The sequence below is a fragment of the Triturus cristatus genome, chromosome 1_2 (genome assembly GCF_964204655.1).
Source record: "Triturus cristatus chromosome 1_2, aTriCri1.1, whole genome shotgun sequence".
Classification (NCBI taxonomy): Eukaryota; Metazoa; Chordata; class Amphibia; order Caudata; family Salamandridae; genus Triturus; species Triturus cristatus.
The window spans coordinates 1,062,744,717-1,062,757,843 of NC_140580.1; the positions used below are offsets into that span (position 1 = coordinate 1,062,744,717).

The 13,127-nt window shown below is 47.0% G+C and overlaps 1 protein-coding gene across 5 annotated transcripts in view; it reads left to right on the forward strand.

The window, feature by feature from the left end:
* The window catches only part of RXRA (retinoid X receptor alpha), a 440,219-nt gene that overhangs the window by 399,963 nt on the left and 27,129 nt on the right, over nt 1–13,127 (forward strand). For all 5 annotated transcript variants that reach the window (XM_085612724.1, XM_085612733.1, XM_085612741.1 and 2 more), the window contains one exon: nt 2,314–2,483. In XM_085612724.1, coding sequence (XP_085468850.1) covers nt 2,314–2,483 — 170 coding nt within the window. The remainder of the gene's footprint in view (nt 1–2,313; nt 2,484–13,127) is intronic.

Genomic DNA, 13,127 nt, shown 5'->3' on the forward strand with positions numbered 1-13,127 from the left:
CCTTAGTCTCCCATATCTCACAGATATGCATTTTTCTTTGACTGAAAGGGCCCCCTCCTAAATGGTTGTGGTTCTCCTGAAAGGTTTGGGGCGCCTTTGCATCACAGGGGCTTGCGTTACGTCCCTTTTAACCACACATTTCATATTCCACACTCTGGACCACAGAGAGAGCCCAGAGTGTCACTCCAACCAGAGAGATAGGTCGGCCACCATTCGCCATCTCCACCCTTCGGCCTAGCCTGCAAGGGAAGTGTTTGAGCAGGGTCATGGGGTTGCATTGTTCTTAGATGGGTAGGGTCGGTGTCACCGAACCCAGGCATCCTTCTCAATGCTTTTCAGTATGTTTGCCATCAGGCAGGAAGGCTGTGCCAACAGACGGGTGATGTGCTGCAGTTCATTGATAACTTCACCGTGCTTCTGCAGGGACCCAGACCTAAAGCAGGCTTGGACTACAGTGTTTTCTAAACCCTGAGACTGTGGAACTTAGAAGGAAAGCGATAAACTACGACTTAACTGCACAAATTCAACCCTTGTTCTGAATAGAACTGTAGGTCCCTGGTCTCCATGTAACTCACTTCTGAAATTTATTAGCACCAGGGCCACCCTTAACTCATTGCCGAGATCTGTGTGTGCTGGGTCTGCCTGTACTTGGCCCTCAGCTCAGTTAATGGCTGGGCTTTACTTGACTCACTCCCCTGCTATGTAGGTGCCCAGTCTGTTCTTGACTCCAGCTCAAGCTGCTGGAGGTGCATAGATTGCTCAGACTTACTCCTATGCTCTCTAGTTGCCTAGGCAGTCAATGACATGCTGGATTGCACTGTGGGTGTGATAGGTGCCTTGGCGGCCAGTGAGATGCCGTTTGCCATCTAGGTGCCTAGGCAGCCAATGAGATGCTGTATTGCCCTCTCAATGCCTAGCCAGCCAACAAGGTGCCGGATTACCCTCTATGTGTCTAGGTTGGCAATAACATGCTGCATAGTCCTGTGGGTGCCTAGGTAGCCAATGAAATGCTGGATAGTCCTGTGGGTGCCTAGGTTGCCAATAACATGCTGGATAGTCCTGTGGGTGCCTAGGTAGCCAATGACATGCTGGATAGTCCTGTGGGTGCCTAGGTTGCCAGTAACATGCTGGATAGTCCTGTGGGTGCCTAGGTAGCCAATGACATGCTGGATAGCCCTGTGGGTGCCTAGATTGCCAGTAACATGCTGGGTAGTCCTGTGGGTGCCTAGGTAGCCTCTAACATGCTGGATAGCCCTATGGGTGCCTAGGTTACCAATAACATACTGGATAGTCCTGTGGGTGGCTAGGTAGCCAATGACATGCTGGATAGTCCTGTGGGTGCCTAGGTTGCCAATAACATGCTGGATAGTCCTGTGGGTGCCTAGGTAGCCAATGACATGCTGGATTGCTCTGTGTGTGCCTGAACTGTTCTTCATTCACTGCTCTGTTTTTTTATGCTTTTGATGTCACATGAGTCTCTTTTCGATTCTATGGGTACTTGGGCTGTTATTGATTGATTGATTGATAGGAGATTTGTAATGCGCTACTTTGCCAAAGGGCGTCAAGTCGCAACTGATGGAAACAATCAGCCAATTCCCAAGAAAAGGGACATTAGGGATAGGCTTCAGAGAAGAGCAAAGTTTTAAGTGCTCGACAAAACAGAATAAGAGAATCCTGATTCCTAAGGTCAGGGGGAAGCTCGTTCCAAAGTCTAGGGGCAAGGGCGAAAAAGGCCCTGCCTCCCCACCTTGCTTTCGCAACGCGGGGGACGGTTAACAACTTCAGACTGGTGGATCGCAGGGCCCTGCCCGGGGTGTAATAGGACAGCAGAGACCTAATGCCCTCGGCCCCTGCATCGTGAAGAGCCCGATGGATAAGGATCAGGGTTTTAAATTTTATCCTGGCATACACCGGTAGCCAGTGAAGGTGTTTCCTGATCGTGGTTCCAGAGGAGCGCCTAGGGGCATTAGCAACGAACCTTGCTGCCGCGTTCTGAACCACTTGCAGCCGATGGACCAGTTTATTGCTTATCCCGAGATAGAGGGCATTACAATAGTCCAAGCGCGAGGATAAAAGGGCAACCGAAACTTGTTTTCGGGCGTGAGGTAATGGGTGAGCTTTCTCAGCACCCTTAAGACCCGACAGCAGGTGGAAACGGTCCTATTCACCTGCTTGTCAAAGGTAAGTGAGGTGTCGAATAGGCTATTGACTCCTCTGTATTGTAGGTCCAGTTGCTTCCAATGATGCGCTGCTGTGCTCAGTAGGTGCCTGGCCACCATCTGCTCACGCCATCTTTCTCTTTGTTTGGTGCAGCTGTTCAGGAGGAGCGGCAGAGGGGGAAAGATCGAGGCGAGAACGAGGTGGAGTGCTCGAGTGGTGCCAACGAAGAAATGCCGGTGGAAAAGATTTTGGAAGCCGAGCTCGCCGTGGAGCCAAAGAACGAAACTTACATTGAGGCGAACATGGGATTGAACCCCAGCTCAGTGAGTGATGCCATATTTTCTTAGTTTTTAATTAAGTTCAACAGAAAGAATGCATCGGACATGCTACCAAGGGCTACTTCTGTTGAGGGAGTATATGTCACTGCTGTAACATCAGCCATTTCCTTGTTTTCTAATATCTTTTTACCATGGTGTTTTGTGATCCTCTCTTGGAATCAAAAGCATAGAAAGGCTTACAAAGAAGTTTGTCTCTTCTGTGTGAATATTCAAGCTGCTGCCTTCTCCAGGAATATACAAAAACAGTGGTTCTGTCGGTAAATTCAACTGATTTGTAACAGGTATTAGATACCCTGCAGAAAAAATGCATTAATCATATAGCCAGGTAACACACCAAAGAAACTATTTCTTTAAGGTATGGAATTGAATTTATTTACTTAATGTTCATATATAAACAAATCAACATCATAGATGGCTGTCCGTGACATATAACACATGCAGCGGAAGAACGGTGGTATGTGATTAGTGACTGATCGTGGTAAGTGACATAGGGCCATATGTACGTAGCCTAATACCGGTCGGTAACGGCCGATTTTCGGTAATTATACCGTTACCGACCGGTATTTAGGCTTTTGATATGTAGGGGGCTCATTTCTGTATTCGGTAATTTACCGAATCGGTAATTTTACCGATTCGGTAAATACCGAATACAGAAATGAGATGTAGGGGGAGTGTGTGGTGGGTGTGGGGATTCGTTATTTACCACCAACTGTAAGTTGGTGGTAAATGACAAATGACTCAGGAAATGCATTTTTTGGCCCTTAGATGTGTGCAATGTGGCAGACACACATGCCCTCAGGGCATGTATGTGTGCCACATGTGCACACATGCAGAAATCAGGGGTGCAACAGGGTGTCAATGTGACACCCTGCCACCCTTGATTGAGCTCCCCCCATTACCGATTCGGTATTTACCGATTCGGTAATGGTAACTGGCTTCCCATTGATTCCTATGGGCCTCCTGGCCCATAGGAATCAATGAGATACAGGTTGCCATTACCGAATCGGGAAATACCGACTCTAAAATACCGACACTTACCGAATCGGTATTTTTTTCCCTACATTACATTTACCGATTCATAAATACCGAATCGGTAAAATTCGGTATTTAAGAATCGGTAAATGTAATTTACCTACATAAGGCCCATAGTGTTATGCACAGGTGACATAAATAACATATATAAAACATAAAAAAGTTTTTTGAAAAAGCAAGTCCAAGGTTCAAAGCATAAATCCCAACAATAGTTATGAATTCCTATTCAAGTCAGGGAAATTGCGAAGTGAACTGACTACGGACAGATGAGGACGTCCCGAGTAAATCTATAATAATTCATTGATCAGTGTATACTCGACAAATCATTTTCACCGGCTGGTGAAGACGAACATTCAACTCTCGAACGGAACGGAGTCGGAGGTGTCGGCTAGCACCTTTCTGAACACTGTTTACACCTGGCTGAACCATACTTCTGGCTGCCATATCTCCCCCCCCCCGTCCTGATGAAGACCCGCTGCTGATGCCGAATTAGGAGCACAACAATCTAGGGTCGAAACGTCAACGTTGTTGTCACAACTGGTCCTCGCATTTTCCCTGACTTAATAGGAATTCATTCCCATTATCTTTAATGGCCTTCTCCAGGAAGCTTGGTTGCAGCAAGGCTGATGCCTGGAGTGGTTACATTTTGTAATAGACTATGGTTGATTGATTTACTATGTTGCTGCTTTTGCCCTCTCTTCGCCATACCCTTGTCCATCCATTCCTTCCCCAAACTCCCTTTGTTACACTTTTCCACCTCTTGCACAACATGGTATGTGTAGGGGTAAAAGTTCTGTGTCTTGTTTAATATGTTCTCTGCTGCGCCTTTTGTTGCCTTTTGAGATCGAGCAGTGCTTGAGCCCAGGGATGGCCAAGATGGTGTCTTTCGAGGATGTGTTGTAGCGATCTCCCAGCTACCCAAAAGAGTGGGACCTGGGGTACTTGGTACCAAAACACACAGCTGGCAGAGTGACGTAGTCGAAACCCCCCTTCCCTGAGAACCATGGCTTCTGCTTCCAAGCAGGTTGTGCTCGGGTGCTGATTTCTGGAGCATGGGAATGACACCCAGCGAAAGGCCTGGAGAAGGTGGTATGGATGAGCCGCTTGCCATAGAAACATTTGATGCTCTCAAACTGCTGTCTCTTGTGAACAGAGACCATTCAGCATTACCGTGGAATAGAGGGGCAATGCACCAGGCATTCTATGGAAGACGACATCCTGTAGAGAACCAGGGATGAGACAGGAAGGAACACTGGAGCACCTTAGCATGAAGCCGAACCGGTGTTGATGCCATACTTATCTCTTCCGTTGATGCGCCTGTTCACTGCGCTGGTTGGGCTAGACTCAGTGCCAAGATGCCTTTGGGCGTACGTTGGCCTTTATGCGTATCTACCCTGTTGGTTAATGATATAATCCAGCATACTAAAGACAAAGCTGTCTAGTGTGGCCAACAGACAATCCTATCCTCAGATGCCACATTTTACTGGCTGAACAGCCAACGTAGATGTCGGGCTACTACTGAGAAACCAACAACCATTGACCGGCAAGCATAGGTTGTAGAGAGCATAGGAGGAAAGAGACTACCAAAAAACAGAAGCCTGCAATCACAGTGGTGGGGAAGAAAGAGCCATAATTGAACAGCATCATACAAGACACATCAGAGAAAGGAAAGAATTAACTTCTGTATCTCTGACGAATGGAGAGAAGCAGCACTTTGAAACCGCTGGCCCAGTTTCCATTGCAGTTGGCCGACCCGGCCTCAGGTTCAAGGAGGGTGCAGTGTGTGACTGCATTGGCCAGTGGAGGGATGTTTGGAGTTCCCAGGGACCCTTGGGCAACCCCCCTAAGGGGCGCCCCATGGGTGCAAACTGGTGGTGCACCACTTCCTATGTGGAGCGCAGTCTGTGGTGAACAATTGGTGGGCCTCCTGACAGCTTCTTTGCCTCTGCATCTGTAATGTGGATTGAGTGCAAAGGCCCACTATTTGTGAGTGGTTGAGCCCCAAGGGAATGCTCCCATGTAGTCCTACACAATGTATGTAAAAAGTAATATTCCATAATACCAAAAGTGCCCTAAGAGTTCAAAAAGGGAGTGCACACCAAGGCTGCATAAAGCTTTTGCTGAGTGCAAGTTTCTGTTTGGTGCATTGTGTGGTGTGACTTTCTGTAGAAACCATGACTCTTGAGTTCAAGTAAATTGTCCAAAATACATGAATTACAGAACCGAATGGGTATACTTTGTTGCACATAGCTGGGTTCAATCATGGAGACAGGAGAGCATTTAAGAGAGTCACCTACAATGCCTTCCCTAACTGTGTAAAATGATGTACAGGCAGCCCATAATTAAATGAAGTTTTGAAACAAAAGGATGCAAGATTCAGTGGCAGAGGCTTAGCCCCACCATACAAAAGGCTGAATCAGAACAGGCCATGTGCTGAGCACTGAGCCTTGATAATCCTGAGTTTACAGGATGAGTCTAATCTAAAGCTTGAAAAGATATGCCACCCAAGTAGCAATGCAAGGACCTTGCTCCTAAAGCTCTTCTCATAAAACCATGGTTTATTCTCACATTCATTCGCAGTTGTATCAACACGTTTGGTTTTGTAACATTAATTCGATATGTATAAAACTGTGTACACAGCAGCTTCTGAAGAGTAGCTGAGTTATGATGCCGGTAGCTGCATTGTCAAAGTGCAAGAGCCTGTCAACTTTGGTATCATTCAGTGTAGAGGCCCTTCTTGAAGGTATGTAAGGGAGAGTGCCATGCTTCGTTCCTTGTAAAGTAAAACTCAAGTACACTCCCGCGAGGCAGGGTACCATTTTTGCCCTTTTCAACAATTATCTAAGTCAAGGTACGTAGAGCTGTTATGGCCATTGATGAATATGGACCAGCCCCCATATTTGCATTGCCACACTAATTCTAAGTTTTAATGTCACTAATTTACAAAACAGCAGACTAGTTCATTTGTAAAAAAAAAAAAGCAGCGATTTGACAACAAGCCACTGCCACAGCATATTTCCACACCAGGCTTTAAACAAAAGAAGCAGTTGAGTTCTGTGAGCTGTAGTCATCTATCCATCTGGCGAGGGGATCGTCATGTTCAATATTACAAGGCGGTTGGCATATATCTCCACGGTAGGAGTTCCACAGGCCCCATATGAGAGACCAATTTTTGGGGCAACCCCTAGCCACATAAACTGTCTTTTCCCTGTGCATGCACCAGTCGAGGTCTTTTTCCCAGGCCTCCACTGTGGGTGGGTGGGATGCACCCCAGAGCTGTGTGATATTCCTTTTTGCAAGCATTAAACCCAGAGTGACCCATTGTGTCACAGAAACATTCAAGTCCGTAGACTCCCACACATTGAGGAGGCACCTGCAGGCTTCAGGGTGAAGGTGTGAGTTCAGCACTGCATTGAGAATCTCGTGTATTTTCTGCCAATAGAGATGTATGAGGTCGCATTCCCATACAATGTGCATGAATGTTCCTAATTGGCCGCATGCCCTCCTACACTCCCCCTTTGTCAGCTCTTCCCATTTGCACCATCCGATGTCCTGTCATGTATATCCTGTGAAGGATTTTGAGTTGCACCAATTTAAGTCACGCTGGAATGGCAACCACTCTTGGGGAAGATATTGCCTCCTGCCATTCTTCATCATCCATATCAATACCATCCCTCATCCATCTATCCCGTAATGTTTGGAGAGGATTTACCATGTTATTCATCAACTTTTTGTATATCAAGGAGATGGCTTTTTCAGGAAGGTGGCTGTCTAGTATTCTATCCTCCAGTGGGCAAGACTCGGGAAGAATGGTACCCTGCCGCAGAAGGGATCGTAATGCATGTCGGGCTTGTGTGTAGCGAAAGTGTTCTGTGTCTGCTAGATCAAATTGCTGTTGCAGGGTAGTAAAGGATTTAACTTCGCTTTTATCCCAGAGGTCTTTGATGTGCGAGATTCCGATAAGGTCCCACTTGTCAAACCCTTTTGATTTCCATAGGCTACCCAGCTGCTCGGAGTCCCATAGTGAAGTCGCTAACGTCAGCCGGCGATCCCAGCCGAGGCATTTAGTGGTGGTATGCCATACATGGGCAGAGTGTTTGGTGGGCCAGTCAGTCTGGAACGCTCAGGTTTGGAGTAAAGAGCTCTATTTTAGTTCCCCCGGGCAGGAGCCACCTGTCCATGGCATAATCTGGATGGTCTGGCCGACCGTAGGTGCCGTTGTTAATGGCTGCTAAATGTGCTGCCCAATAATATTTTTTGATATCCGGGAGGCTAATGCCCCCGTCATAACAATTTAGTGTAAGCTTGTTTAGGGCAAAACGCGGCTTCCCATCCCACAGCCAGTCCCTTTGGAGGCCCACTACCTCTTTAAAGTAAGACATCAGGACAGAATCCAAGGAGTTCTGCAGGGCGTGTAGAAAACGGGGCAAAGACATTATTTTAAAGAGGGCCGCTTTGCCCAATAACAAGAGAGGAAGAGACTTCCAACTGTTTATATCATTCCTGAGCCTGGTCACGGGCGGGAATAAATTACGGGTATATCGGAGTGATGGGTCTAAGGAGAGAAAAATGCCTAAGTATTTAAAGCCCACTATGTTAATTTGTATAGGGCAGTCCTTCGGTGGTGCAGGTGGATCACCTGTAAGGACAAATAACAGGGACTTGCTCCAGTTAACGGAGAAGCCGGAATATTTACCAAAAATCGCTAGGATATCTAAGACTGCCAGCAAGGACTTTCTTGGGGAGGCCAGATAAAGTAGGATGTCATCCGCATAAAGTGAGATGCGGTCCTCCCACTCCGAGGACCAGCGTAGCCCCCTTATAACTGGGTCCCAGCGCACCCATGCCGCCAGTGGCTCCAGAGCTAAGGCAAACAGGAGAGGCAACAGCGGACACCCCTGGCGTGTCCCGCGGCTGAGTGTGAATGTGACCGATTTTTTATTATTCACCACCACCTGTGCCAAAGGCTCATTGTATAAATGCTGTACCCATTGGATATAGTTCGGGCCAAACCCCATTTTAGCCAACACTGCCCAGAAATAAGGCCATTCGATAGTGTCGAAAGCCATGATCGCATCCAGGCAAACTAATATGGCTGGCTCTTGGATCGTGGTAACTCTACTCAGTACCCCATGCACTCTGCGCAGATTTAAAGGTGTGTTACGATGTGACATGAAGTGGGTGGACTAGGTTTCCAATTACCTTGATCAATCGGTTGGCCAAGAGCTTGGCCAGAATTTTAGGTTTAGTGTTCAAGAGAGATATTGGTCTGTACGAAGCACAATCAGTTTTAGGCTTCCCTTCCTTGTGAATGGTAACTATAGTGGCGATCCTCTGATCTCTAGGGAGTGTTCCCCTTTCCCTGGATTCTTCAAACATAGACTTTAGATATGGAGCCAATTTATCGGGTCTAAGTTTATATAGCTCGATGGGAAGACCATTAGGCCCAGAGGCTTTTCCCGAATGTAATGTTCGGATTGCCTTCGCTATCTCGTCAATCGATATTGCGCTCTCCAAAAGGTTAAATTCCTCCGTCGAGAGCTTGGGAAGTCTAATATCATCAGTAGTTCACGGGAGTCGTCTACAGTGTAAGGTGCAAGGGCAGAGTAAAGCACTGAAATGGTCTGCGAACTTGTCCGCAATGACTTGCGGGTCTGTAATAGGAGTATCTCCTCCATCACGGAGTTCAGGGACCAGTCTGCTTGCCCATTCTTTTTTATCGAGCCAGGCTGTTAATTTTCCAGCCTTATCCCCTAGGTCGTATATCCTTCCCAGTTTGTCATTCCCAAGGTTTTGGCCTTATCAGTCACTAACGCCCTATATTCGTGCCGTTGGAGGATCAGAAAGTGAAGTTCTTCTGGTGTGACCCCAGATTCCAGTCCACTCTCTAGTCGACCGATCTCAGTCTCAATGTCAAAGATATCTTTTTGTTTTTCTTGCTTTGTTCTGGAAATTAAGGACAAAGCTTGACCTCATTTCACTGTCTTAAAAGCCTCCCATACGTCGGAGAGGAGGTTACGGTTCCCTCGTTATCTATAAATAGTTGTCTATGGCCTTAATAAGTTCTTTGCGGATTTTAGGGTCCCAAAGATACCATGGATTAATTTCATGTCTCCCCACCCGAACGTGGTTAAGGACTAAGTGAAGCCATACCGGAGAATGGTCAGAAATACTCCTGGCTAAGTGTTTTATTTTGTGGATGTGGGTGGCTTGGGACGCGGGAAGAAGGAAGTAATCTATACGGGAGAGGCTTCTGTGTGCCCCCGAATGAAAGGTTTGCTGCACTTTGTCTGGGTGATAAGTCCGCCACCCATCCACCAACCCCATGGCCTCAAGGAAATCCGGTAGCCAGCGAGAAGATGACCCCGCCTCCTGAGGGGGAGGCCAGTCAAGCTCACCCGAGACCACTGAGTTAAAATCTCCCCCGAGGACCAGCGGTCCGTCTGGTACAGAAAGCAGAATGGTGCCAATATCCTTAAAAGTGGTGTTTTGCAGGCCTGGTGGTACATAGATTGACATAAGTGTGACGGAGTGCCCTTCCCACATGCCTGATATCCCTATGTATCTACCCCGATCGTCTGCCCAAGTAGCGCTTACTGCTAGAGGGAAGGTTGTTTTCATCATGATGCCAACTCCCCTTGAGCTAGACGTGAACCCTGCGTGTGCTCTCATGGTGTATCTCCATCTGTGCATTGCCTTACATGTATTGCCGACCAGGTGCGTTTCTTGAAGCATGACAATATCCGGGGCCTGCCTCTTAATATATTGGAGGACCACACTGCATTTGATCTTGTCCCCTAGCCCGTTGACATTCCAGCTCAATATTTTAATCCTCTTGCCCCACTGTGTAGCCATGAAGTACTAGAAAGGTCATTGCATCCTCTGTGAGCGATACCATACAAATTGCCGATGCAAAAACTACTACAATAAACAAACATAAATTCGCCCTCCCAACAACCCCCAACCCTGCTGCCCTGCACTCTGGGTGTGGAACCGCCCATTTTAAACCTTGCAGAGTGCCTGTCACCCTAGTGAAAAAACTAAAAGAAGAAGAAAATCGGGGTGCAGCACACCGTTCCTCTGCCCCCCATCCGGACTAAATTGTATATCCCCAAAGGAAAGTCACACACCAAAGTATGGGGACTCAACAGTCATGGAAAAAATCCCCCTTAGTCATCGACAGTGCGGCAGCCCATTACCTGACCCAGCCCCACTTTGGGCCCAGAGTACCAAAATGGTCTTAATTGTAGTTCCGGCTTCCTCATCCGGGAGGCTGTGATGTCGCTTCATCCCTGCAGATGCGATCATGTGGGCTCCGGACCTTCCTGTTCTCAATCCAGTCTGCAGCCTCCTCCGAATGCCCAAAGAACCAGGTTCTCCCCTCTGCCTCGACTCGATGACGTGCTGAAAACAACATAGAGTACTTCAGGCCTCTCTGCCTAAGCTCCCTCTTCACCGCAGGGAACGTGCGCCTCTGTTTTTGCACCCTCTGTGTGAAGCGGATCCTTTTTAATGTGTTGAGTGCTGTAACCAGCATCTACCCTTCCTCCACCAACAACGCACAGATTGGAAGCCCTGCCCTTTGCTGGCCATGACTGTGAGCTTGCCAGTAAGCCTCAAAGTTGGGCTCAGTGGCCAGATCAAGCCTGGGTGTCGGAGGCAACAGCTGTAAAGACAAGAAAAGTTTACCAACAGACATTATTGTTCCAGAAAAATGTGTGGAAGGATTTAGGAGTCAGACTCATGCATCTGCCAGAGAGTTTGCAGAGGGATATGAAATCTGTCAGCATGGGCCTTGTCTCACTTGTGACATAGAACATTGTTTGAAAGTGTCAGAAACTGACAAGTATGGAAGACATGGCATCTGAATTGAGGCAACAAAGAAAAAAACAAATGGATGAATACCTGTATGAGGAGAATTGTACAGCACAGTGAATACTAAAACCCTCTAGACAACTCCAACCTGTGAAAATGGATAACTGACAAGTGCACCTTGGGTGCAAGGTTACTGTGCACAGTTCAGGGACTGAAAATTGTCGGAGGCAGGGATAGCCTTCAGGCAGCCAGTGCACTGATGCTCATTGTAAGAAATTGAGTTATTAGTTGAGTGGGGTAAGTACCCACCTCAAGTAATAATCACAATCCTTGTCAGGGTGAGCCACTATAGTCACTAAGTAATCTTGAGCTCATCCCCCTAGTAACTAATGTACAGAGATGACGGCTTAGAGGCAATGTGTAAACTATTTATTTAGTACTGAAACAGTAGCAAAGTAAAAATGCAAAACCAAAAAATCCCAAAATGACTTAGGATAATAGAGTCAAATTTAAGAAACAAAATGACACCAAAATGTCAAAAATCCAGTAAGGAGAACTGGAGATACATTTTTTACGTTTTAAGTGGAAATGGTGCCAAGAAACACAAAGTGCCAATGATAGTTGTCATGGTAGACCGCAATTTGCCTCTGACCACATTAGAGCGCATGTTGGATACACTAACCTGGTACGTCTTGGTCAAAGATTTTACCTTCCGACTTTAGTCCTTTAAGTCCCAATCCACCACAGGAGAACACTTCTAAAGCCACCCCTCCAGGACCTCAAGCGAGGCTCCCAGAGACTCAAAGGGTGTCAAGCAAAGTCCAGTCAAAGCCCAATTACAATTGATCAACTGAGCAGTTGGAAAAAAGAAAGTCCTCTTGTAGCTTGTTCTATTCCTGTAGCCTAAACAGCAGGCCAGACTTACAACCCGCGGAGTCCACTTCTTTGTCCTAGGACCAAGAGGGAGAGCAGGTCCAGCCCTTTAAGGCTCTTCTCAGGTCTGAGACAGCAGGTTCAGCCCTCTTCTGATCTTCCACAGGTCCAAGAGTGTTACAAAGTGGGTGGCTGGAGATGGCACACATATGCCTGGCACAAGCTAATGGATGGGAATAAGCCCTGGAGCCGTCCTAACCAGTAGGGTAAACCCTATCCACTTTGGGCATTTTCAAGATGGCCGAAGTCTTAGTCACACTTAACCTGGGCTCTGAGGGTTGGGGCTGTGTGTGGCAAATATACTTTGGTAATGCTTGTGACTGCCCCCTAACTCTAAAATTCAGTTTGAGACCGGTCCTGTATCCACAACAACCTCAGAGACAGAAGTCAGGTAGAACAAAAGCTGGGTTTTAGCGCAACCACAGTGATACACACACATTGCTTTAGCATTCTGTTTCCCTCCTTTGAAGTGTGCCACAAATGTTATATGTAGACCCAGTAGACCAGCCAAACGGGCTTTGACACTGTAATGTCAAAAAGAGACCCACTGTGATTGGGGCCTGCCTGGCGCCACTAAAGAAGCGCCCTGCTCAAGTGTCAGCTGACATTTGCCTGTGACAGCGGAGGCCTCTTTTAAGTAATACATATTTTGAAAAACTCAAACATACAATCTGTGGCTGTTTCCGAGCTGTAGGTAACATTTATTGAACTTAATATTGTATCCCAATGCTTTCCTATGGCACAGTCAACCCTGCTACAGAGAAAACAGCTTGAGGGCCATTTCACTGTAAGGACATCTTTAACAAACTGTTACATGTCCTCCTTTTAAATACCACACACTCTGCCTTC